This window comes from Podarcis gaigeae, assembly GCF_964106915.1.
Source record: "Podarcis gaigeae genome assembly, chromosome: 2".
Classification (NCBI taxonomy): Eukaryota; Metazoa; Chordata; class Lepidosauria; order Squamata; family Lacertidae; genus Podarcis; species Podarcis gaigeae.
In genome coordinates, this window is record NC_139679.1 from 33531636 (window position 1) to 33558984 (window position 27349).

The 27349-nt window shown below is 40.4% G+C and overlaps 2 protein-coding genes and 1 long non-coding RNA gene across 8 annotated transcripts in view; 2 read left to right on the forward strand and 1 right to left on the reverse strand.

Annotated features, from left to right (window-relative positions):
• The window catches only part of SPAG9 (sperm associated antigen 9), a 79577-nt gene extending 56191 nt beyond the window's left edge, over positions 1-23386 (forward strand). For 3 of the 6 annotated variants that reach the window (XM_083727943.1, XM_083727942.1, XM_083727946.1), the window contains 16 exons: positions 853-982; positions 3127-3222; positions 3549-3716; positions 4769-4940; positions 6342-6569; positions 7526-7721; positions 7945-8067; positions 9747-9827; positions 10795-10862; positions 11957-12105; positions 12566-12737; positions 13473-13586; positions 15316-15354; positions 16401-16577; positions 17593-17739; positions 19714-23386. In XM_083727943.1, coding sequence (XP_083584069.1) covers positions 853-982; positions 3127-3222; positions 3549-3716; positions 4769-4940; positions 6342-6569; positions 7526-7721; positions 7945-8067; positions 9747-9827; positions 10795-10862; positions 11957-12105; positions 12566-12737; positions 13473-13586; positions 15316-15354; positions 16401-16577; positions 17593-17739; positions 19714-19829 — 2176 coding nt within the window. In that variant the 3' untranslated portion in view covers positions 19830-23386. Of the gene's footprint in view, positions 1-852; positions 983-3126; positions 3223-3548; positions 3717-4768; positions 4941-6341; positions 6570-7525; positions 7722-7944; positions 8068-9746; positions 9828-10794; positions 10863-11956; positions 12130-12565; positions 12738-13472; positions 13587-15315; positions 15355-16400; positions 16578-17592; positions 17740-19713 lie in introns of those variants that run through there. The other 3 variants (XM_083727945.1, XM_083727944.1, XM_083727947.1) reach the window with 2 other exon arrangements.
• On the reverse strand, positions 22089-26271 carry LOC310839456. Its single transcript, XR_014561533.1, has 2 exons — positions 26175-26271; positions 22089-25377 (listed from the first exon to the last, which is right to left on the reverse strand). It is a non-coding gene; the product is annotated as an uncharacterized lncRNA (long non-coding RNA).
• An 83-nt stretch (positions 26272-26354) lies between these two features.
• Positions 26355-27349, forward strand: part of TOB1 (transducer of ERBB2, 1) — a 122218-nt gene continuing 121223 nt past the window's right edge. Inside the window, exon 1 of the mRNA XM_083728062.1 lies at positions 26355-26854. The gene's annotated coding sequence lies outside the window, so the exon portion shown is untranslated. The remainder of the gene's footprint in view (positions 26855-27349) is intronic.

The following is a 27349-nucleotide window of genomic DNA, read 5'->3' on the forward strand; positions in this document are numbered from 1 at the left end:
GAAGTCTGAATCAGCATTGCCAAGTCCTCATCAAATAAAAGTGGTGTTGTCCTCTCTTCAGGGGTTGGTAGAAGGCATCCTGGGTTTCCAGGTATAACCAGAAGCCTCTTAAGGCTGTTAATGTGAGAGATGAAGGGGTGGAATGGAAAATCCTCTCCAATGATTAGAATTCCCAAATCCTCAGGTCATATGGCCTGATTGTTACATTAGCCTTTGGGTGGAATACAGAATATGGGTAATTTAAAAAGACCTTCAAATTAAAGCTTTCCACCATACCAGTTTGGTCGCAGCGTCAGACGTTGCTTCCCCCTCTTCATCCAAATATGTTACCAGATGCAGACTTCAGCAGCAGGTTGTGCCAGAGAGCCATGCTGCCCTAGAAACCTTAGAAGTATTGTGCTGACAGTTTCTCACTGAGAGAAAAAAACAAGTACCTTGAAGGAAGTATGGTGTCCGGGGAGTAATACAGATTTCACTTGCGTATTAACTTTGAAAAACCTCTTCTGCCACCCCCTACATAACTTTGAAAAGTTTTTTGGGGCTAATGGGGATTGGAGCCAATGTAGTGTAGTGGTTAAGTGTGGTGGACTCGTAATCTGGTGAACCGGGTTCGCTTCCCTGCTCCTCCACATGCAGCTGCTGGGTGACCTTGGGCTAGTCACACTTCTGTGAAGTCCCTCAGCCTCACTCACCTCACAGAGTGTTTGTTGTGGGGGAGGAAGGGAAAGGAGAATGTTAGCCGCTTTGAGACTCCTTCGGGTAGTGATAAAGCGGGATATCAAATCCAAACTCTACTGGAAGATATAGAGGAACTTGGAATTTTTTTAAAAAGTGTCCTTCCCTTTTGCCAAGGTCTGAGGCCAGTCTTGCCTCACGTAGAGAGCAGAAGAGAGAACAGTACCGCCAAGTGAAAGCCCATGTTCAGAAGGAAGATGGTAGAGTGCAAGCTTTTGGTTGGAGCCTTCCTCAGAAATATAAACAGGTATTGTGTTATCAGCTGTTCATCCCTGTTCATGTGTTTTAGTTTGGGGATATTGTGGTGGCAGGTCACCGAAGGTAATTTCATTTTCAGCAAGGTGGGAAACCTGTAACCCTCCAAATTCCATCAACCTCAGCCAAAACATGGAGCTATTTAAAATACCTGTGCAGATATTATCATGCCTACAAATTGCCATATAGAATTATTATTATTATATTTCTATACCACACTTCATCTGAGGATCACAGGACAGTTTACAGTATAAAAACGCAAAAATGCATACTACAGTGATACCTCTAGATACGAACGGGATCCGTTCTGGAGCCCCGTTCGCATCTAGAAGCAAACGATTCAGCGACGGCACGTCTGCATGCGTCGCTTCTCGCCACTTCTGTGCATGACGTCATTTTGAACGTCTGTGCATGCGCAAGCGGTGAAACCCAGAAGTAACACACTCTGTTACTTCCGGGTTGCCGAGGAGCGCAACTCGAACACGCTCGACTCGAAGCGTATTCAACCCGAGGTCTGACTCTATAGAAAGAAAGAAAAATCACACACACACACACACACACACACACACACACACCAGTTTTAAAGGCCATAGATTGTTTAATTAGCCTAAGGCCTGGGAGAAGAGGAATGTTTTTGCCTGATGCCTAAATACATGTAATGAAGGCACCACACAAGAATAATACCCTGACAAAGCTAAAGCAAAATCGACAATTAGAAACAGCAAGTTTGGGGCACTTTAAAGACTAGCAACTTTATTGTGGCACAAGCTTTTGTGGGTGGCAATAATGTTAAGAGTGGCCATTCATAAAAATTAAAAAGATGTTAAAAAAAACACAGGCATCCTGGTATTGGTAAGCCAAGTAACAAATGTAGAGTGATAAAAATCATTTATCTCCACAAGTTGATAGTGTTGAACCTCTCATCAGTTTCACATTGCAGTCTTTCTTTAAAACCAAGTATTACATAAAGCCACCTTACAGCTTCACAGAAAACTAAAGCATCCTTGAAAGGGTTAGAAAGGATTTTAAAAGCCTAGTAAAATGAAGCCAGGATTAACATAGTGCAGGTATGGGACTGAGCAAAGCAGTTTAGCGCTGCATTTTGAAATTCCAGGGCTGCTGCTGAAAGGAGACCTAAAACAAGGAAACCTTAAGCAGGGTCCCATCTGAACCCAGGGACCTGCATGTTACACAAAGGATTTCTGGTTAATAGTTGAAGGCAATTCCTTTGTGGTGATCACAAAGTGTTGGTGATCTGTGGAGCTATCGTGTTTACTTGTAAACATGAAATCTGGAACTAGTTTAAACTGGGAAGTTGGGCTTTCTTTATCCTTCTTATTAAAAGGCAGCATTTTCCCATTTAAACACAAATGCTGCTGTTCAGAAAGAACAACTAGCAATAAAAGGTCACTGAGCTGTGGGAAGAGTGGGATGGCTTTGTGTTCAAACCTCTTTGTAATGGAATGTTGTTACTGCACATTTTTCTGAAGTTTGAGAACATGTGTGCTACCTTGCATATTTCTATGGAAAATGTTTCAAGGTCTTAAACCATGGGTAGACAAACTAAGGCCTGGGGGCCGGATCCGGCCCAATCGCCTTCTAAATCCAGCCTGCGGGCGGTCTGGGAATCAGTATGTTTTTACATGAGTAGAATGTGTCCTTTTATTTAAAATGCATCTCTGGGTTATTTGTGGGGCATAGGAAGTAGTTCAATCCCCCCCCAAAATATCGTCTGCCCCCACAAGGTCTGAGGGGCAGTTGACTGGCCTTCTGCTGAAAAAGTTTGCTGACCCCTGTCTTAAACTATGATCTGCATAGATAGGTATAGCTTTAACCCCCTCCCAGTCTTTGTGCATACACTCCCCCCCTTTTTTTATATATTAGCTGCTGAGAAGGGCCTCTTAGCTAATCTGGCAAGATAGACTTTTAAAATTACAATACTGCCCCCCTCTGGCTTTGATCTCACTAGTGTATGACTTTAAACTGAGTGGATCTATGATTGTTCTTCCCAGACAGTCTAATATTCTGGTCATCTTGGCAAACCTATCAAATTCTGATATGGGCTTGTGACAAACTGGTCTGTAAGATGCCAGAAACGTTTTGAAGCAAAGTAAATATTTCTTTCTCACTTTTTAGGTTGTAAATGGTAGTGGCCAGGGTGATAACAAAATGAAGAACTTACCTGTGCCTGTTTACCTAAGGCCACTCGATGAAAAGGATACATCCATGAAGGTACACCTGTCTTCCTTTTTCTCCAGTTCCCTCTTTTCAAATAAAGAATGCCCCAGTAGTGATTTTTAGATGAGGCCTAATTCTGCACGAGCAAGTTATATCCTTGTTAGGTTCTGAGCAACGCCTAGTTTAATTTAAATTGCAGGTGCTTAATAAATACTTTTGAGAAACTCTGGTTTTTAAATATTGTCATATTGTTATTTCCCTAAAAGCATAATGTATGATAGGGTGCAACAAATGTTTGCTGTCTTTTTATGTCTTATAAAAAGAAATGACAACCAGGTTTTCCCAGTAGGTTTTGATAAAGTTCACTTGTTGTTTTGTAGCTTTGGTGTGCTGTAGGAGTTAATTTATCAGGAGGGAAGACAAGAGATGGCGGTTCAGTGGTTGGTGCCAGTGTGTTTTACAATGATGTGACGACTCTAGATGCAGAGAGCAACAAACAGAGGAGCGCATCACAAAGCAGCTTGGATAGATTAGATCAAGAACTCAAGGTAAGGTCAGAGGCATAATCAAAATGTGAAACTGTTTGCAAATCTATTAACACTCCAAGAAAATAGACAACTTCAATATTGTGTTCATAATTCAATAATTATGGCATGATTGGTTCAAAAACCTTTCGGTGCCTGCTCATGAACAAGGACCAGTATTTGCTTGCTAGTTCACTAGTCTTCATTAGACCCCAGATTTCCATGGAGAAACATTCATTTGCTTTTACAACACGTTTTGTATTGTATCCGTCCATCTAGGTCTTGGTTCCATTAGACGCATCTTGGTTCCAAAGCTTTTATAGCATTTGGAGAAGACGAAAAAATCTAGTTCCACAAGACCAGCATGTTTATGGCGTGACAGAAAACTTGCCTGTTGGGTTTAGTTCATGAAAGTGTATTTTGCATAGCTATGAAAATAATGTGGGGGAGTTTGTGTGTAAAACTACCTGCAACACTCCTGGTATTTAGTAATTCTGGTTGTTTATTCGTCTGCATTTGTAGAAAATGCACCTAGCAATTCATAATGTGATTCTCTGCCACCCCCCCACACACAAATAAAAATAAGGTTGAACTAATAAACTCTAAAATGACACTGTGACCCAGTTGGCAAAGCCCAGTGATGGCTTCAGATGATCAGGCAAACATGAGGGTTTCCTAGCAGAGAATATTGTGGCTGTAGTGCTCCTCCCGCCATCCTGCTGGTGCCTTTCTTCCCAGGGCTAAACCAGGGATTGTTTTGATCATTGCAAGGCTAGTTGTCTCACTTCAGACAAACTATAAACTGTAACTGAGGCTTGTTCTTGGTTGTGGGCAGTTTGTTTGATGGAAAGCAGTTGTCAGCCTGGGTTTGTACATAACCTTGGCAGGATCATGGCATAGCTCTGGGTAGCGCAGTAGAACCAGGGGAAGAGTTCAGTAGTCTTAATCTTCTTTCTGGGAATCCCACACCTTTGCTCATTCATACTAATACACGGTTTAGGTTAGTGTTATATGCAAACTAGGCCTGCATATTGTGTAATGTTTACATTGGTTGGTCTTGGTTTCCGCCTACACAGGACCAGCAGAAAGAGCTGAGAAACCAGGAAGAATTGTCAAGCCTTGTGTGGATCTGTACTAGCACCCACTCTGCTACAAAAGTCATCATTGTAGATGCCAACCAGCCAGGAAACATCCTCGACAGTTTCATTGTTTGTAATTCTCATGTGCTTTGTATAGCTAGTGTACCAGGTAAGAGACTCAGGTGAGGGGGGCAATTACTTGAGTTAACATGGGTTTACTTCTGTCTGTTTTGGAACTGCTGTTAAAATTCAGCTGGGCAGTAAGCCTTTTTCAGGTAGTCATAATGTGTGTAAATTGGCCAGTAAACTCCAAGTCAATTCAGCTTTTGCTATGGATTGTTACTGAACAACGTGATTCGTTCAAAATGTGGCTAAGCCATGATTTGTTTAACTTCCAACTTTTTTTGTACATCCATACCCACTTTTTTTGTACATCAGACAAAACAAGCTGCAACGACTTCGCTATGATCCGTCAGGTTAAGCCAGGTTTCTTTAACCAACTATGGTTAAAACAAACAAATGTGCATTACCTGCAAGCACAACCAAGGTGTAACTTGCTATGTAAAGTGTGAAAACCCTCAATTTAATGTCTGAGGGTAGAATATAACATAGTGCTAAGTCCTGTATTCTGTCAGGACAAGAATTTATGCTTGTGCAATGGAGCATTCTCCCCTATTCCCCTAAACCAGTTTTAGGCTTCACCCAACTCTCAGGAGCAGATTTGTGGAGGGTGTGGGGGAGGAGGGTGGACGTCTGGTTGTGTAAGTGGAAATCCTTATAGCATAGCATAATAATAATAATAATAATAATAATAATAATAATAATAATAATTAATAATTTTATTTGTACCCCACCCTCCCCAGCCGGAGCTGGGCTCCGAGCAGCTAACATCATATAAATAATACAATATGCATAAAAATAATCAATCAATCCTGCCCTGTATTTTTAAAAGAAGCTAATAATTGCTGCTATAGGATAGACAAATATATACTTCATTTACGTTATTTATTTTGGAGTTTTTGGTGGTGCTATTACATTGTGTTCTATACAGTCTTTTATCTCTACCTGTGCCTGAAACCCTAACTCCATTAAAGCAGTGCTGTAAATTCTTCCTAAGAAGCTAATATGAAAAGTTAAGTTAGTCATGGATATGTCATCTCTGCACCAACAATTAAAACCTTTACTGTCAGAAATGCTACTTTATTTTGGCTGTTTAAAACAAGTAGAATCCTAGTAACTAGACAAGTTCAACAAGTATGTTTTAGGAACTCTCCCTTTTATTTCTGAACACTAAGAATTAATTGCTTTGTTTGTACCTTTTACATCATAGCAACCATACATATAACAATTCCCTCTTCTTAATGCCTGTTTTCACATCTACTTCTGACTTGTTCTTAAATTTCACTGAAATCTGGTGCGTAAGCTATGTGAAGGCATGCATTAGCTTCGCTAGATTTTGTGTTATGATAACAGCAAATTGCAAGTATTTTATGAAGATCACCAACCCGCAAAGGGCACTGAAAAGTTAACTATCCAAGGTACTGAATGAAACCTTACATTTTTGTTTCAGGAGCCCGCGAAACTGACTATCCTACAGGAGAAGAAGGGTCACAAGAACTGGACTCTGGTCTGGTGGACAAATCATCCTTGTCTGGCAGTATGAATAGCAACAGCTCAGCAGAAACAGACAGTCTTTTAGGAGGAATCACAGTAGTTGGTTGTACGGCAGAGGGTATTACAGGGCCTTCTGCTGCCCACAGTGCCAATGGTGCCTCCCCCGAGACAAATAAACAGCCAGGTATGAAAACATTCACAATTTTTATTCAAAATGTAGTTTGTTGCAGCATGAAAAATTTGAGTTATCGCATTTTAAAATGGAAGCAAAAACTTTCAGATCTCCTTGCAGGGAGGAAAGATGGTTTACTGGAGGGAAAGTCACCAAGCATGAAGCCCTTTCACATAATGCTTTTATCATATAGTTTAGTGTTGCATCCAAACATGGTCTGAAGGAGAAGCCTTGCACTTCTCCTAAGTGATAATCACAGGGTTAATTTTCTCTCTCTCCGAATATCCTTTATTAGGCATAGCAAACCACACACTATCAAACAGACACCATATTCAAATTGTGCAAAATACGAGCTCAGCATAACAATGTTTGTCCCAGTCAGATCCTTAACTCCAGAGAAAATCAAGTTGCAAAAATAATACAATATAACACTACCACATCACCGATCAATTAAGAACCACTAAATCTCTTTATAATGGCCCAGTCTTTCTACATGGACAGCACTCAAGAATTCAGCCACTATTAAAGTAATTTGATCATTCCTGTCCGAGAGCAGGTCCAAAGGGTTAATTATAATCGATCCTCTTCACACCTCCATCCATCCATCTATCCATCCAGGGGATGTAAAAGTATATCTTTAGGAGCAGACAACATGCTTGTAGTCTATTTGAGCTTATTAATTCAACATGCTGATTTGTTACAGAAGAAGTGTGTTCTTTGTAGCAGGGATGGAGCATACATAATACAATGATGCTGCTTAGCAGACAGACTTGACACAGACTAATTCTGCCACTTGGCCATTCTGCATACATCACCTTATCTTCTCAGTTTAGATACATCTCTTCTGTATAAAAAACAAAAAGGAACGTAGAAAGAACCAAAGGAGTGGCTCATTAGGGCACACATTTTCATGCAAGCTTTCTTGTGGTAAGGAACTGAGTGACCTATAACTGAAAAATGTACCTTAGACGTTTCAGCTGAGAATGATGCAGTAGATGAGAACATTCAGACGGCAGAGGAAGCGACCGAGGCGACAGAAGTCAATGCTGGGTCAGGAGAAGAAGCTGCAGATATTGCACAAACTGGAGTCTACACAGAACATGTCTTCACAGATCCTTTGGGAGTTCAGGATACCGTAGAGGGTTCTCCAGCATTTCAGCCTAGGTATGCCCCCCTTGGCATGAACAGAAAAGGAGAAGTAAAGGCAGAAAGAGATTATACTGCATTTCTAATGACAAATGTATTAACATCTTGTGGTACTGAGCTCCTAAATTTAAATTGGAATTACTAGAATGTGCAGACTAAGTAGAAGAGTATTGAAACAAGCCTAGTGTACTTTGAACAACCTTTTCATATTTTAACCATTTGACTTTCCCCTTCCTCTCAGCAACGAGTCAGATTTGTATAAGGATGTTGCTGTATTGCCAAATGAGCAGGATCTCGTAAGAGAAGAAGCACAGAAAATGAGCAGCCTTTTGCCAACAATGTGGCTTGGAGCCCAGAATGGATGGTAAACCAGGAACCTTAATTCCAAACTATTTCACTAATGGAAATGTGTCTAGTGATCAGTTCAGGTTTTTTCCTTTTCTGAGGCTGGTAAATAATTTCTCTTTTTTTTTAAAAAAATGAAACCTCAACCTTGAAATTTGCTCTGAATTACAGATTCAGGTGAGATTTTTAAACAGTTAACACCGATGATTGACTAAGCCCCAATTAATCTTGTCACCCAGTCATCTGCATATTCAGTCAGTGATGTGAGACCCAGCCAAGTAACTTAAACCTGGCACTTGAAAGTGGGAGGTTAGATAAGAGGTTCTGATGTTACAGTATTGCACCTTTGTTTTAATAAGTAAAGTTTTATAGCCCACCCTTAAGCAAGAGTACTGTTGGGTCAGCTAACAATAATAAAAAAACCACAATACAGCCATACCTCATGTTACGTTTGCTTCAGGTTGAATGTTTTCAGGTTGCATCCTGCGGCGGCCCGGAAGTACCGGAATGGGTTACTTCCAGGTTTCGCCACATGCGCAGACGCGCAAAATGACATAACGCATATGCACAGAAGCGGCGAATTGCGACACACGCAGACGCGGGTTGCATTCTGCTCATGTTGAGAACGGGCCTCTGGAACGGATCCCGTTCGCAGCCAGAGGTACCACTGTAGTTATACAGAGGATTTTAAAAGCAGAGCAGCAGCTAAAACCAATTTCTGCTAAAAGAAGGCAGGGGGAGCTTAAAAAACAGTCTTCCACTCTATTTTTTACATTTCTGTCCCACCATTCACCCCAAAGGAGTCCAGTGAACCATTCAGTAAATTAGAGCACCACTGTCAAAAAGGTGATGTTCTTGGGTTGCCACCTGCATAACTTTTGACAGGAAGCACTCAGAGAAGGGCCCCTAACAACAGTCTTAAAGCATGGTGGATATTTACTGTTGCCTGTCACATCCCTGCCTCCCTCCAAAAGCCCAGGATAGAAGCTTTGTCGCAAGCCTAATTGCAACAGGAATAGGGTGGTTTTGGAGGTTAGCTCTCCCCTAGCTAGCTGTGATACACACCCCTGCCGCCACCCCCTATTGAAAATGTCCCTGCCACAAGTAGACTTGAAATAAACCTTCTTCTTGGCACTTTGTCCCATTCCCTGTTGCAGTTAGACTCAGAAATTGATTCCAATTAAAGGCTTTGTTAAGTCTAATTGTAGTGTGAGAGGGAATGAATGTGAGAGGGAGGGAGGGTGGGAGAGGGAGATCTTTCAGGAAGATCGCACCACTTCCATCCTGTTAGGCATGAAAAAAGCTAAAGCATTTTTGTCCAGCCCTAATTGCTGATGGCAGGGGCTAATGCGCAATGTGGTGCCCACAACAATTTATCAAGTTCCCAAATGTGCCCGCTATGTCAAAAGGGTTTGTGGCCTCAGTAAAGGTCTTTAAAGGTAAGCACTAGCATTTTGAATTAAATGATCCATTAGCTACTGACAGCAAGTTTAGATTCCTGAAAAGGCCATCAGCAAAGCTGAACAGAATTAAGCTACTGAAATAACCTAATTCAGGCTGGGCAAAGCAATATTGTTTAAGCCAAGTTGTGATTTATTTATTTTTAAGCTAACAGCTATAAACAATACTGCCATTTTTAAATGCTAACATGGATTTTGGAATATTGGATTTTTAATTAATCTGACTTTATCGTTACAGCTTATATGTTCATTCTTCAGTGGCTCAGTGGAGAAAATGTGTTCATGCAATTAAACTTAAAGATTCTATACTCAGTATAGTGTAAGTTGCTATAAAATTAATTTTTTTCCCATAATGACATTCACATTTCTGTAGTTTAAAATGGAGTTAGCCGAGCAGAAAATAATTACACTAAAAATAGCTTCTGTGAAATGCTGGTTCAGAAAAGTTTTGGGTTTTTTTGGAGGGGGGTTTGAAGAAGAGAATGGCACATTGGGAATTGTCAGCAAGAAAATAGAAAGTGATGTATTTGTTGGCAATCATAAAGCTGTCATTGAGGATCCTACTAGGAATGTTTGTAGCTGGGATGTCATACCAAATGAAAGCTGGGAGGGAAAAGTGTGCAAGCAAATTTTCCCACAGTCTTTAAGTAATATCACTGGTTTAGCAGGACAGTCTGTGAGCAGAGATAGATTCACAAATATCTATCTTCCCACATCACAAGCACGAAATGTTGCTGTGGGAGTCCCCCCCCCCCTCAAAAAACACACCATACTGGTACCTGTTCCAGGGTATGTCCTGTGTGATGCTACATTTCATGAGCATGTGGTTTGGTGTTTGTTTGTTTGTTGATCTCCTTCAGTGGTTTGTACCATAGTGTAAGCTTGGGGAGGAAGGCGCTTTTGTAGTAGCCATGCATATTGTCTTACAAAATAGGAAATTCAATAAATCTTCTCCTGCTCTGAAATAGTTGACTGAGGTTCTTTGGGGCTTGGTTAAGAGATAAAACAATTGCTTAAAAGACCATGAATAAATTTGATACAGTATTATTACCATTTCTTCGTATGCTAATTATGATAACAATTTCAATTGAGTCTCATTTATATGTGAAGTTTAGACAGATGGCATGCACTGGTCGCCTGTTAGGGGTGGGAGAGGGTACCAACATAGGATGTGTTTGTTTTTGTGTTTTTGTATGTAGTGTTGACAGGGTTTAATGAGCACAACAATCTATTACTATGGTCAGAGTTTCCTCATAATATACATTTTGCCTTTCTTTCTTTTCTAGACACGTAAAAGGAATAGTATTAGTTGCACTAGCAGATGGAACTTTAGCAATATTTCACAGAGGAGTAGGTAAGCCTTCTATTTATATACCATAGAACTGTCCCATATTTATAGGTCTGGTCTACTTCTAGAATGTGGACACATTGCAGACCTTTACAGATCATCTGCTCAGTGGGAAATCTTGTAATTCTTGGGATAATATTGACCAAAAAAATGAAGTCCTCCATTATTATTACTATTAATATTACTACTACTACTACTATTACCACCACCACCATCATCATCACCACCATCAATTTATTTATTTATACCCCACCCTTTTCTCTGATGGGACTCCATGTAGCTTTATTCCATCTCCAAGTAGTATAAAGAGTCATCAAGAATGTTCACTTCCCTCTCTTCCCATTCATCTCTATTCTCCTTAAAATATGCGGCTTCATTGCGGGCTTCATACTTGCAGTCCTTTGGGTAGCCTGGTGCTGTTTTCGCTGCTGTCCTGTACATGAGCAGTGGATGGGTAGAGGCTCATTTGCCTGTGAGTAAGCATCCTTTTAGGAACTGATGCACCATAGAGCACCTTGAGGATACCTAAATGTGAAGGTATCTCTATTGCTTGTTTGTGTTCAAATATATCTGAACTATTGCCTTACGTACAAGTCAGTGTGTCATGGTTTCTAAACATTTACTGTTCTGTGGATGGTATTGTTGTTTTGGGTTTATTTTGCCTATCAGAGCACTTGAATGCCTATAAAGAATTACATGATATAACTTAAATGAGTATTCCTTGAATGTAAGGCATGTGTGTCTGGGCATTTTTTCTTTGTCACCCTTCCTGCGTTTAGTGCTACCCAGATGTTTTTGCGCTACAACTTCTATCTGCCACAGCCAGCATGGCTAGCGGTCAGAATTGATGGAAGTTGTGACCTGAAACATCTTAAGGGCAGGTTGACAGAGGCTTCTTTATGCCATTTTGGATTTTATCTGTTCCCTATAAAGTTATGGATTTGAATAATGGAAAATAAATGAATAGAAATGTAGTAGTATACATATTTTGGTCATGTACACAAATTAACATTTGCAGACAAGGTTTGCTCATCCCCTTAATAATTTTTCTTCTTCTTCTTCTTCTTCTTCTTCTTCTTCTTCTTCTTCTTCTTCTTCAGATGGGCAATGGGACTTGACAAACTATCACCTTCTAGATTTGGGCCGACCCCACCATTCAATCCGGTGTATGACTGTGGTACACGATAAAGTCTGGTGCGGCTACAGAAACAAAATTTATGTGGTTCAGCCGAAAGCCATGAAAATAGAGGCAAGTTAAAGCAACCATTTAAAATTGGTGAATAATGAGGGAGAACTCATTTAGAAGGAAGGAGGTTAAGTAGGAAATGAGATTATATGGCATAAAGAGAACATCTATGAAGGCCAAGCAAGCAGGATCATAAGTTATACATGACCATGAATATGTGAAAAATCACTGTCAGAAGATAGCCATTAGTAAATATTGCTAATTCAGTAGATTTACCTTTGATCCATTGAAGGACGGCTGGAGGAGATCACAGGGGGCTCAGAATCAAATTTTTTTTTTTTAAAGCAGGTTTTAGAGCACTGATTAATACTAAATAAAAGAGCCTTTGCTGATCCTCTCTTAACAGTGTTACTGAGAGAGGGGGAAAAGATGAGATCTTATTTTATCTTAGTAATGTGTAAACTGGAGGCATTGGAGAAGTATTTTATTATGCGTCCCTTAATTAAACTATAATTCATTTCAGAAATCATTTGATGCACACCCAAGGAAGGAGAGCCAAGTGAGACAGCTGGCCTGGGTGGGAGATGGAGTGTGGGTATCAATCCGTTTAGATTCCACACTCCGCCTTTATCATGCTCACACTTACCAGCATCTGCAAGATGTCGACATCGAACCCTATGTAAGCAAAATGCTAGGTAAGTCATTGGCCTGAATCGGACAAGTCACCTTCTTGTACAAATGAAAAGACATGGATGAATTATGTTGCTGGCTGAACAAATTACTGCATAGTGATGGCATGTAGTTCTATTTGCACTACAAATAGTAGTAAGGTCTTGTGTGTAATTTCCTCTAAGGAAAACGTGAGATGTGAGGCCTTCAAGGGCATAACGGGGAGGCACTAAGAAGACCATTGACTACAGTGTCAACAGAGTGTAAAGTCCTTTATTTTGTGCTTCGAAATGAGGAAACAGTCTCCTTGGGAAAAGAAGAATAGGAAATGTTAGGCGCCATTTTTCATGGGGCAAAATAAGTTGAACTTTACTATACTTTGAACTTTGGGAGTTTCCTCTTCGTATCTTTATTTCAATCTTTAAAAGCTCCAGCTAGCTCAGTATTGTTGACACTGGCTGCGGCTCTCCAGTTTTTCAGTGAAGTTCTTTTCCCATCACCACTTGAAGATTTGGGGATTGAACCTGAGATATTTTGCATGCAGAGCATTGTGTCTGCCATTGAACTACATGGGGACGTCCATGGAACTAAGGAACTGTCTGGAGATTTAAAGAACCCCAGTCATTCAAAGAACAAAGAGTTTCCAGAACTTCTCTTTTTGTTTGTTTATAAAACATGGAGTAAAGTTAGGTTTAAAATGAGACATTTCCTGCAGATATGTATCTTTTGGTTTCTAATGAGTGCTGCTGTGTTTGTTTCAGGTACTGGAAAACTGGGATTTTCATTTGTGAGAATCACAGCTCTCATGGTGTCCTGCAATCGGTTGTGGGTTGGGACAGGCAACGGCGTCATTATCTCCATTCCATTAACAGAAAGTAAGTGCAATAAGAAAAGTAGATTAAACAAGAGTGCCACTATTTCAGACCGCATAAACTCTTGTGCTGGCCCGTGTTTGGTGTTCTCCAGCAACTCTGGTAAATTTTCTGGTCCGATTTCAGTCTGGTCCGATTCTGTAGTTTTCACAGGGATTCTCAGGGACTGGCAGCTTCATATACTAAAACAACAGCAAACCTTCTCAGAGATTTGATGGTACTCCTCTGTATTCACAAATGCAAGCAGATGGAGGTGGGCACACTAGATGTAATGCTAAGTAAGTCCTTGGAAAACACATCAGTTTTTTTAATTTAATAGCAAATGAGGGGCTTATCTAACAACTTTGTGCCTCGTCATCTTCCCACTGCATCAGCCACTTCTCCCTCTTCAATAGACCCCACCCAAATGTAATCCTGCTGCTTTCGTCCTTCTGCCCTGTTTGCTCTGGAATTCCTGATAGATTCTGCAGGTGATGACTTTCTCTTCTCTGGCTGCCACAATCCCAGCCCCTAGCTAGAAAAACAGACATAGAGAGGGAACTGCTTCTGTAAATGCTAGGGACAACTAGATTCAATTTCTAACTATTTTCTGGATCTGCCTAAAATGAAAAGGAAAGTGTTATAAAATACTATTTTGTTTAATACCCAGCCCACTTCATTCCATAAATCCTTGCCCAAATACTCTCTGCTTGGGGCTTCCATTTTTGAATACTTATTTAATCATGTTTAAATAACTACAGATTTTTCTCTCACTATGCTGAAAATGCACACTTTCCTAGTATAATATTGGTGTAATGCTGGGGTGGACTGTTGTGGGTTGTCATGGTATATTTTGCTAATGATGAATTCTTTCATATCAGTTGCTTTGAACACCACATGCATTGTTTTCCATGCTGTCCCATTACATTGATCATCCATTAAATGTCCGGTTTTGCGTTGCAATTATGTGCATTCAATCAAAAACAACTACTTTGAATTGTAACAGTTTTTTAAATGGTGAAAATGCTCCCGAAAATCAGCTACATTCACCTTAGGCAATTTTCTTATAAAATGCAGTTAACTTTTGTTAGAGGATAGAAAAGAGGAATTGGTGTTCTTTTTTATATATGCTTCTAGGACTAAATAGGCAAGAATATGTAGAGATTGCTGAGCTGGACAGATATCCTTACCACCACCAGTTGTTTTAGCAACAGGTGCTCCCAACTCCATATAAGGTGTTCTAACGATTGTGACGATAATGTTTGTGACATTATCCTTACCACCTAGACAGCATCAGTGGAGCTTCGGAGGAATAGGTAAGTATGGGGGTGGTGGAGGGGGGAAAAAGTCGGGTGACAGCTACCCACCCCCTCACCTAAGACAATGTCCACTGCTTGTTGGCACACAAACTAAAATGTGAGAAACAGAGCTGGTGGATCTTTTTTCCCCCCTTTCCTGGAGGAGGAGATTATTCCTATCAAATTTGATGGTGTCCGTTCTTGAAGAAAAGAGAGAAAGGGGAAACGCAGTTTGCCAATATGTCAGAATATTAAAGGTGCTCCTACTTCCTTTGGCCACTGAAGCTGAAAGAAAGATGTTCATTTATCTTCTTCTGATTGTACCTTCTTGTAGTTAGGAGCTTACTATATAAAGCTCTTATCAAAAACCAGAACGCAAGTGGTGGGTTCTCATTAATCCTTCTCCTCTGCTGTCACACCTATCCATTTTCCCCTTTCCTCCTTTCTTACTTTAGCTGTAATCCTCCACCAGGGACGTTTACTGGGGCTGAGGGGTAAGTGCTGATCCCAAACAAAAAAAAACAGTTCTGTTTTCTCAGGCTTCTCTAATAGCCACTCTTGAGGCTGTTTCCCATTTCTCTAAAATTTACTCCCCCCCCCCCCCTTGTATGTTCCTAAACTGTTTTTCCACTTGAGGTTACCTGCATTGCAGTTTTTTATGTTTGCTAAATGACCACCAAACCCGCTGAGCAGTTTAGTGTCTTCATCTTTTGTTGCAGCTGAACTTTTCATGCCGGCTTCTTGTTTTTCTTCCAGCACCATTTGTAATATCATAACCTTATAAGTGTCATTAATCCACATCATATTTCTCTTGTTACAAATCACATTTCTTTCCCTCTTCTGATACTGTTACGAGTGGAGATAGTTTTGTGTGTCTAGCATACAAAATCACTTTGTGGAATTGAAACTAAGGACTTAAAATACGCCCCTATTCATTGCCTCTCTCTCCTTCCCAACTCTTGGCTTTAAGAGATCTTAAGAATCATGGTTGCCAAGAAATATTTTCTTTAAAAGGAGAGTACTGTGGCAGTTTAAAGGCAGGCTACATTTATTGGGGCAAAAGCCTTTGTGGACATGTCCATTGAAGCCAATGTCATAATAAATGTGTTTGTTTTTAAGGTGCCAAAGAACTTTGGAGTGTTGGTTACAGCAGACTAACAAGACTATCCTCTGGAATTCCCTTCTTGAGCGTCATTTACCTATGTTAGAAGTCTATATTTCATTGATAAGCCCAGTCTGTGGATCCCCTGTGGATCACACTTTTTGTGAATATAGGTTTTGTTTTGCAAAAACGTACAATTTATGCTAGACTAGCAAACTGCTCCCTTTCTTCCCTGAGGTATTTCAAATAACTAAGCATGCTGTCTTATTCCTTTCCAGCTCTGTTTTGAAACAGCATCTTCTTGCCCTTTTGTTTCATTTATCTAAGTTGGCTTTAGCTTCTAGACTGGTAACCGTGCGGTTTCGTCATGAAACCGAACTTTGCCATATTTGCAGCTGTCCCTTTCAAGTGGGAAACATTTCCTTTCTCTCTCCCTAGCTAACAAAGCAGCAGCAGGTTCTGGCAACCGTCCAGGCAGCGTAATACGTGTATATGGTGACGAAAACAGTGATAAAGTGACACCCGGGACCTTTATACCTTATTGCTCAATGGCGCACGCACAGCTTTGTTTCCATGGGCATCGTGATGCTGTTAAATTCTTCGTTGCAGTACCTGGTAAGTTTTGTGCAGGACTCCTCCGTTCAGTTTTCAGGGGTTTTTTAGAGTTAACGTGCTGGGTGTGACGGTCATGGATGATATTCCACATGGTGCTAGCAGATAAAACGTAGCTCTCCCTTCTGCTCCTCCCTCTTGCAGCTCCCCATGACACGCTTAATCTGCTCCAAAGGAACTTCCAAATGTCTGGAGCAGGTTTTGGCATGGTGGGGGGGAGAAAGGAAGGGGAAGTCTCATTGCGGACAATGAAAGTCTGTTGTGCAAACGGGCTGGTGAATGGATGGAAAGACCAAGGAGATGATTACCAGAGTCTAGACAAGAACTGACTAGAGCATTGTTGGCAGGCTTTTCAGTTCCATCATCTCATGCAGGAGGAAAATTATAGTTAGTTGCTTCAACAAAAGAGCCGGACTGCTGAACCAATTGTACCAGCAAGGTGCAATTCAAAGGCCCAGCCATCAATACTACCCTCAAGTATTGTTAATATTCAGGGAAAGAGATACCAGCTTTGCTGCATCTCTCAATTTTCACAAGTATGCCATAGTTTTAATTTTAAGCGGGTTACCTATACAGTGCAAGCGTTAAGCAATGTGTCACTACTCAGAAATATTTATTTATGAAAGGCACTTAATCACTAGCATATCTAAGCGGAGTGCATAAAAACAAACCATACAGAGAGTAAAACAATTAAAATTCGTCATAAAACTGAATGCTACCTTAATTTTTGCTGTCCCAATGTTTACAATTTCTTTTCATGCTTCATGAGAGATGACAACAGTTTAGCAAAGATGTTTAAGATTATCTAGGCAAGAAGGTCAGACACACTTAGTAGTGAAGCAGGGAGTGACAGCCATTAAGTTTTTTTTTGTAATACAACGAGAAGGGTTTTTCTTTTTATTTTGGGGGGGGAGGGAACTGTTTGCCAGCATCTGCTTAATCACTTCAGGAAACTTGTTTGTCAAACTACAGTACTCCATAAATCATAATGTTGTTGATGCTTTCCCCCCAACATTAGGTCAGGTTATTTGTCCACAGACAGGAGGAGGCCCAGAGCCACCCAGTGATAAAGCTGCCGTATCTGCGCAGGAATCCAACAGCCAGGCTCCCTTAAAATCCATGTTGGTGATAAGTGGAGGAGAAGGGTACATTGACTTCAGAATGGGTAAGACCCTTTTATTAACTTAGAACAATTCAGTAAAATGCTAGAAGATATGACCACTTCTTTCCACCCCGACTGAACTGTAAGTAGATCTGAGGATGGTTTGATTTCAGAAGGTTTCCCAAAACTCCCTAAACAACATTTCTGTATTGTTGATGAACTTGTATCAGTGACAATTTTAGACAGGCCAGATTATACATAGCAATGGATTGGAAATGGAAAATATTCTTGCGGCCTGATGGGCCATCAAATATCCTCAACAAGCGGCAGGTACTACTCACCTCATCTCTGGCTGTGTCTCAAATTGCAACCAGTTCACTCTGTCCCATAAAACTCTATGGAAGTCATAGATAACTAATCCCATCACTGTGCCTCCCCTGTTTTCCACTTAATCCCACTCTGGGTTCCTAGTTTTGATAGCAATGCGGCGTTGAAGGTATGAACCTGATGCACCTTTCCATAGTTTATAACTAGTAAACCCTTTTTTAAAAAATCCCATTTATTCAAGCTTGTGATTATCAGAACATTTGATTTCCCCCTCCCCCTTTTCATAAATCAGATTGTACTGAATTATACAAATTATTCCAATTTTGTTCCTAGTAATTCTGGTATAGGGACGTGGGTGGTGCTGTAGGTTAAACCACAGAGCCTAGGACTTGCCGATCAGAAGGTCGGAGGTTCGAATCCCTATGACGGGGTGAGCTCCCATTGCTCGGTCCCTGCTCCTGCCAACCTAGCAGTTCGAAAGCACGTCAAAGTTCAAGTAGATCAATAGGTACCACTCTGGCAGGAAGGCAAATGGCGTTTCCGTGTGCTGCTCTGGTTCGCCAGAAGCGGCTTAGTCATGCTTGCCACATGACCTGGAAGCTGTACGCCGGCTCCCTTGGCCCATAAAGTGAGATGAAGGCCGCAACCCCAGAGTCGGTCACGACTGGACCTAATGGTCAGGGGTGACTTTACCTTTACCTAATTCTGGTATGCTGCTTCTTCCAGAAGCCCTTGTTACAGATTAATGCCAGGAGACTACAAAAGAGTTTAGATTTTTCTCTGTCACTGTTTTATGCTGGTTTTCATATATGTGTCATTTGTTTATTGTTGGGAGCCACTTGGAGTTGCTTCTCAAATGTGTCTAGCAAGTTTAATAAATCAGTTTCGCTTCCAAGTGGGTTGTGCTCGGGCCACCAGGTCCCACCCCTGCCTCAGCATTGTGCGAGGTAGCATCCTGCGTCACGCTGAGGGTGTCCCGGCCATGCCATATGCCAGGTGACCAATCAGGACGCTGTGGGGGCGTGGCTGGGGCCAATTTAAACCTCGGCACAACTCTGGAATCATGCATAAGGGTATTCTGTTAAAGGAATCCAGGGGTGTGGATCTTGTCCGAAGCCCGGGGAGGGGCTAGGGCCATGCCACAACCCAAGCAGGAACCCAGGGGGGCTCAAGTCGACCCACATCGGTGGGGCTCCCCCTACTGGTGGTTTACCCTTCCAGACTTCCTGCAAGGCAGGCAGGAGTCAGATATAGTCTGTTGATGCCAGTGCCTAAGCCAATACCGCTCACATTCTGTAACCAATAAAGTTGTGGCCTAAATTTTGCCCATTAACACTAACCTAAATTCTGTGTCCTTGTGTCTTTATTCTCCTGGGGGTGGCTTGGGGGTCTTGAAGTGCAAATAATAATGAGAAGAGAAACCCGTCTGTGTTAGGGGCAGGCCACTGTTGTATTCTTTAAGAGCTCTCTGGTTCTTAAACTTTAGCAGTACCATTGCAGACATAGAGGGCAGCAGATGGCAATGGGCTATATGTGTGCTTTTATGTGCATACATACAACATAGTGTATTTTAGTAATATTTCTGTTTTCATTGAGTTCAGGCGACAGCTGTTTTTCCTTTGGACTCGCATTTCTAATGGGCTGCTGCAGCCTTTCTTTGTATCCCCTGGAATCTCCTGTTCACGTACAATGTTCTGCCTTCCTTCCCAGGTGATGAAGTTGGTGAATCAGAAATCCTTGGAGAGGCACTACAACTAGAGCCATCTGTAGCCAAAGCTGAGAGGAGCCACCTGATAGTGTGGCAGGTTATGTGTGGCAGTGAATAAGCCCCTCCCTTGAAAAGCGGCTTGAGACTGCAAAAGCTTTTGCATGTCTTTTGTTTTCATTTTGTTTCTGTGGAACCTGTTTCACTACATTTGAGCATTTCTTTGCCATTTGACTTTATATCACATACCTCTCAAACCTTAACAATACAAGAAATTTGCTTGTGCTGTTTTACTGCATCAGTGTTACGTAGCAAGAACAAATTGGTTTCCCCAGACAAATGCTGTACAGTAATTAGGTCTCCCAAATGCCCCACTGCAATAGAATTCAATTTATTTTATGGTGTCACTTTTACGACAAATTTAGTTGAAGCATCTTGAATTCATCTGCACATTTGAGTAAAACAGCAAAGTTATTTCCGGTGTACTGTTTCAAAAATATCAGATGAATTATATCCAAGTGTCTGTGCGGATTAAAACAAGATGCAAGTTCTTTATTTTTTCACTTCTAAATCCTATCAAGCTTGTTTGCCCTGATGTATTGAATGTGCTTTGCTCATATCAAGATCCATGGGCTGATAACATAAAGTTTCTTGTTTAATTGCCAGTAGCACTAAAGATGAAAAGTACTGCCTTTAATAATGAAAATTGTGGTATTTTAAAGGGAGAATGCTTTCCTCGTTTCCCTATGTACTTGGGACGTAATCAAGCTGTTCCCATCTTGATTAATCTCAAAGGACATTCTTGGAATTATTTGCAGCCTGATTATATGTTCCTTGGGCAGAGGATAGGTCACCTTTGCACGCCTATCATCTTGGATCCCAGCTGGTCAGGTCCATGATACGTGACGTAAACAGACTCAAACAGGGAGCAAATTAGCTGAGAGCTTTTAACTACTCAAGTGAAAAATCACCCCTAAATTGGTTCCACATGCATTGTTGTTTATAGTCCATTTAACTATGTATGTGAAATTGTATGCAGAGAGTTGCTGATCACTTGCAATGGTGTGGTCACTTACATTAATGGGACAGAATCACTGTAAATGGTCTGGGAGTCTACCCCCGAGTCCGAGGAAACAAAAATAACTCCATCCATCTCATTCTGTTTTACTACAAGCTTTGGAAAGCGTGATCTCCTTTGCTACAGATTTCCCCAATTGAATGCTATCCTTTTAATTCATTAAAAGGTGTAGCAGCTTCCTAATATTTCATTTCTTGGAAAGTATGAATTAAAATATTTATGTTCATCTGGTACCTGCCAAGAGACTGTGGCTATTCCCATTAGATGGGAGCAGATTTTAGTGACAGAATGGAAGAATTTCAAAAGCGTTTCAAATTAAAAAAAGGAACAGTCTTGAAAAACTGCCTAAACATTTTTATGCAATAGGAGCAGTTTGTGATCTGTCAAGGAAACATGTATTTATATAATATATATATATATACACACACACACATTAATTTTTTTAAAATCATGTTAAGCTGAGATCTATTGTGTAAATATTTATTTAGGCAGCTTTTTAAAAAAAGAAATGAGCGTCTTACCTGATAAAAAAAATTAGTAAAACAACATTCAGGTCTATTGGTTATAGATTTATATGTATAAATACTTTTTAAGCACCATATTTTGTACACAACAGATAAGTTCTGGTAAGTATGTATTTAGACCATGAAATGTGTGGTTAAAATTTATTGAATGTCTAATATCTTTGGTAATAGAATTTTTTCCTCCAATATGCCAAAAGCGATAAGTGATCACAATTTACTCAACATTTTCAAATGGCTAAACCGTGTTTAGAAAATTTGAGAAAAAGAACCCTGATCTAAAAACCTTATGGAAGATCCAGAAAAGCATGTAGCTTTTTCTCTTCTTTGTTTTCCAGAATGCTCTCACATGCATAAATACACCACACTCATTTGTGTTGCAAATCCAAGCACTTATCCAACACTGGAGAGAATACAATTCAATTTGGAGAGGATGTTCAGAGGGGGGAAAGGCCTTTTGCTGCATGTGCCTAACTTGGCGCAGAGAACTGTATCAAGACACACATTTTGGCTTTTATACTACCCACTCCTAGCTGTATGTACACCATGTAATATTGTGTGTCCAAATGAAAATGCTCACTAATTCTTCACAGTTTCATGAGCCCATCAACTTTAAATCCTGCACTCTTGTGGGCACCTCTAATCCTTTCATGGTATGATTTCTTGGAAAGTATTCTCCAGATCTTTTATGGGTGGCTGAATCGCTACATTCACATTCTTGGAAAAACATACTTATTTTCCATTTTAGTGTGGTGCTTTCCTTAAAAAAAAATTATGAAAAAAAATTAATGAGCTATTTCTCCGAAGTGCTTCACTGCTGTCAGACAATAGATGCACCTGGGTAGCATTTTTAATAGCTTGCCAGTTGTAGTGAGTAAACTGAGCCATTCTGTTCTCATTGAGTCAAGTGCTATTCACAGCAGAGGAGTCAACGGTCCAGCAGAGACTTCAGCACTATTTTTCAGTGCAAGTGAGAGATTGGCACATGTTCCCTTTCCCTTGTTCAATTTTAAATGTATCCCTTGTCATAAAGAATAGCAGGTTTAGATGGTGGGCGTCACCACCATTCACAAAGATTTAAACACTCCCTGTTCCAGCGCACTTTTTAAACGATAGGTGGTAAAGCTCGCTAAATTTCATGCATCAAATGATTCCCTAAAAGAATAAATAATCTGTTTTGAGAATGTCTTATGTATCACGTACTCATAGTTCTAAAATCAGGAGTTGGAATGAATCTCTTGATAGTTAACAGTTTGTTAATAGTTTGAGAGAGCATTTCAAGCACAAAAATATGCAGCACATGATTTGTCTGAATAGATGTGTCTTGCATGGTAAAAGGTAAAATGAAATTTATATATCCTGCCATACTGTTCATTTCTTTGTAAGGTCTTCCTGCGTTGGATCAGTTAGAACTGGCAGAGTGTAGACACTTTATCATAGGCTGCCTTAGTAACTACAAAATGTTTTTATAATCTTCTAATATGCTAACTGTTCTAATGAACATGGTGTCTTGAAGATAATGTGTAACTGAATATTTATTTCCATGTGAGTATTATGAAAGTTACCAAAGGACTGAAACTGACTTGGCACTCTTGCAGTTGACCCTGTGCATAAAGGATCTTATAAAGATCCTAAATTTGTAAAAATGACACAGAGTGGAAAAAAACACATTTCTTTGTGGATGCTAACTTTATTTTCCTAACAGGGTTATGCCATATTGTAACAACCTATGTTGCACCTCAAAACTTTGTTCTATCCACTAAATATTTTTCCTTCCCTCTAACAATTTCTTTGCTGCACATTTCTCAATCTTTTAAACATGTTTTAACACATTTTATGGTCTTTAATTTTTCTGAAAATGTTGTCTAGACACTTTATGCTGAATCTTAATTGCCTCTGTAACCTTGAGATGGATACTGCAGCATTAAAATTGCTGTCTGTTTAAAACTTGAGGCTTCTTTCTGTGAGCCAGAAAGCTCATATAGCAGTGAAGTTATTTCAGTATTTATTATTGAATCCTTGGGGGTTCAGAATGTAACTTTGTACATGAAATATATATAAATATGTATATGAAACGCATCCTTGCTTTAGTGTCTTTCTTACACCCCTGTGATGAGTGCAGGTTATAATAATTAAGGATTTATTCCATCTTGTCAGAAACAGCTTTTTGCAAGAGTAATGCAAAGATGTCCACAGATTGACTTTTATGCTGTCATGTATTCAGCATGGATTTGTGTGGTTAAGGAAATGTAGGTGATTACACCTATGCAGCCCCATACTTTACCTGATCAAATTGGCCATGGTAAAAGCCACTTAACAACAATAATGAAAAGACAAAACTCCAAATGTCATTTTGTAAGCACCCATTGATTCATATTGTTGAAGTATGTAATGTCTTCATGTCATTGGGTAGAAGAGATGCATGGAGAAAGGAGGACTCAAGGCACCCTTTGTAACAACAACAACAACAACAACAACAACAACAACAACAACAACAATTTATTATTTATACCCCACCCATCTGGCTGGGTTTCCACAGCCACTCTGGGCGGCTTCCAACAGAATATTAAAATACAATAGTCTATTAAACATTAAAAGCTTCCCTAAACAGGTACCTAGCACCCCCATTAACTGTATGTAATGAGGATATCATGTGGCTAACCTAAAAGCCTTATATATCAATCTCTTATCTCATAGGATTCCTCTTAGATAACAGTTGTATCAGCCATTTTATTTTTGTTCTTACATTTACCATCTTTCCCTCAAGGATTTCTACCCACCTTATTCTCACAAGAATCCTATTCCATAGGCAAAGCTGAGAGAGTGTCATTTGCCCTGGTGAATTTTATAGCTGAGCAGAGATGTGAAACTGGTTCTTCATAGTCCAAGCCTAACAACTCTATCCCAGTTTACACACACTGGTTTACCATGAATACACCAATCTGGGCTCTCTTGCTCTTCCTCACTAGATGCACAAAAGAAACAGCAACCCCTGATTTAGTATTATGTCTGAACCAGAGATTGTGGCTTTTGGGGGAGCAAACAAACCATGGCTTTGGATCAGACATAGTGCTAAGCCAGGGATTACTTTCTGCAACTAGTGGGAAGGAGCAAAGTGGTTAAAATCAGCAGGTATGTAGTAAAAATGTAGATGTGCAAACCAAGCTCAGTCTTATTATCACTTAGACTTGCAATTTAAAACCCTGGATTTACTTTCTTCATATTTTGAGAGAGATGCAACAAGAGGAATGTGTATGGGGTCCCATCATTCTGGTCTAGTGATCTGTGGATTATAATTAGTCAACTGACAGGTAAAAGGAGTATTGTACTTCAAAACCAGAGTTCACCATCCTTTTGAGTCCTAGGAAGTGCTCTGTGGTGTAACCATTACAAAGATTAATCTGAAGACAATTATGGTGCTATTCTGCCATCACTTCACTAGAAAAATCTGCATATACTACAGATCATACTCTATTCTCAGGTGATACCATAAATTTATGGCACCCCATGCTTTGCCCCAGTGATGTCCAAAAGTAGTGATTGGCCACTGGGTCGTAGATCAATCTTTTGAGTGTCAGTATTTGAGAATAGGATTCCCAGCAGAATACTTTGTGATCGAATTACCAAAGGTTAAACTTTCCCCTCCCAAGGAAAATTTGTGTTTCTAGTACTGTAATATATATTTTTTTTAATGTTAGCTTCCAAAGTTCAAAGAGGACAGTAAGTATAATTAGATTTTGTCAGTTTCCAGCAAAGTATTTCCATATCTGGCGGAAATTCCCTTAGTTTGTTACATGGGCACTTCTGTCAGAGAAATCCAGTTTGCAGTTTTAAAAACTCAGTTCCACCATTCATTATCTTTGTTTCCCCCCCAACATCATTTCTCTTCATTAAATAGATGGCCTTCACATGCCAAAAATTAGCTGATGAATCATAGCCTAAGCATGAGTAGGATTTCCCTCATGACTCCAGCTGGGATGGAAAAGTTGGGCGTTAATTTTTTCTGTCCATGTTGCCAAACTGCTCGACTTGGCAGTTAAGCCAGTTTGCACGATGGGCTGTTGGAGTCTCTGAAGTGAAAATATAAATCAGCTTATTAAGGTCAAGAGGAGAATGTGAGACTATGAATGAGGTCTGATTTGCCTCTTATACCAAAGTCTCTTTACAAAAGTAAAAGTTTCTGCTTCTGTGTTTGGCATCACCTGTTACACAAGAGCTTTGTTTTGATTTTTAACAAGCAGTTAAAATGTTGGACATTGAAATATATATTTTCTGGAAGGTTATAAGGAAAAGTAAGTCATTTCCTGCAAACCAGATGTTTCTGTTTCTTTGGGCTTGCAGTACCTTAGTGGCCCCCAAAAAAGGATGCAGAGGTGTGAAGACAGAGGGCCGAACTTAATGGGACATGCAGTCATACGCCTCTATTTTTAAACCAAAACAGCCTCTGGAAGCTGTGAGCTTGAACAGAGGAAGGGAACAGACAGAGAGAGAGATGGCTGCTTAATCCTGTCCCTCATTCTTTCCATTTAAGATCCCTCTCACTCTTCTCAACTGCTTTTCTGCCTGCAGAGAGAGAGAGAGAGAGAGAGAGAGAGAGAGAGAGAGAGAGAGAGAGAGAGAGAGTGTGTGTACACACACACACACACACACACACACACACACACACACGTGTGCCTATATATATATATTTCCCTTCACGGGAGAAAAAACAAACTAAAGGATTATTTTGGCCAGAAAAAAAGTGGCTTCAGATAAAAGGGTTAAGGAGTCTCTTCTGTCCTTCCACCCCCATTTCTCTGTTCAAGCTCAGGCTTCCCCCATGCTGCTTTTGGTTTAAAAATAAAGTTGAAAGATAAACCCGATGTACCTCTGTCACTCCTTATCTTGGCTTGCCCTTGAACAAATCAGGAAGCAGTCGCAAGTTATTTGTGGTTTCAGCATGACTCTTCACCCATCTAAGTGGTGTTCTCCCTCCTATGGCAGACAGCCTGAGAGGTTGTTGGCATTTCTCAAATTGCAAAGCAGCCCTCCCCAGCCCCTTATGGGTGCTATTGTAATCTGAGACACGAGTTGGAGTGGGGGAAGGGACCTAAACAGCATTGTGTATCTTATTGGTAATATGCCTAGAAAACAGTCAACTATGGCTGCTGCAGCATCAGTTACCTCAGGCTGCAAATTAAGGAGTTTGGTACTATTCCATCTGCCCCAGACTACGGCCTAGCCTGTTTGTGAAGCATTATAGCATTTATTTACTGTATTTTTAAAAAATAAATTTTCTAAATGACTTAGGGACACCCCCCCCCAAAAAAGTTGCAGATTTTAAATAAAAGACACAGGGGGAACTAGAGAGCCTGAAGAGGGAGAGGGGGAAATACCCTAGTCTCAGTTTCCTCTGGGCCCACAGGTCTTGATTATTTAACAGATACAACCTGTTTGAGGTTGAGTGACAAGATGAAGCCGCCACTGCTTCTCAGATAGTTGTTAAAGGAGACCGTGTGGGGCAAACAGGAGCTGCTCTTCCAGGACTTGAGGTAAAAGAGTAGGAAGGTAAGGACAGAAATACTTTAACGTTGCTTTTTAGAAAGGTGTCAGGATGTTCAAAGCTGAGGAGCAAACCTGGAACCAAGCCAGGGCCATAGACTCTGATTTCTGAAGTATTTTAGAAGTCAAAGCCCACAAAGTGCAGTGTTTTTTTTCCACAGTGCCTTCTAAAATAAATGGGTAGCTTTGGGAGACTCTCTCCTCTTAAGGATTTTGTTTCCTGTTGTTGCCAATTTCACTCATTTTTACCACCGACGACTAAGTTGCTCTGGAAAATGTCTTCAAAGGCATTGACCACATTCGCACTTTTTGGTAAATAAGCTAGGTTTGTCCGGAGAAACTGGACAGCTCTGTTCAGTGTATGCAACTTATTTCCAGAGCTGTTTGCAGGATGGAGAAGGAGTGGATTTTAATACCAAGAGCTGCCACCATTTTGTGGCTAAATGTTCTGTGACATCTGTATAACAGGCTGAAATCCATGTGAAACTTCTCTTGGGATAG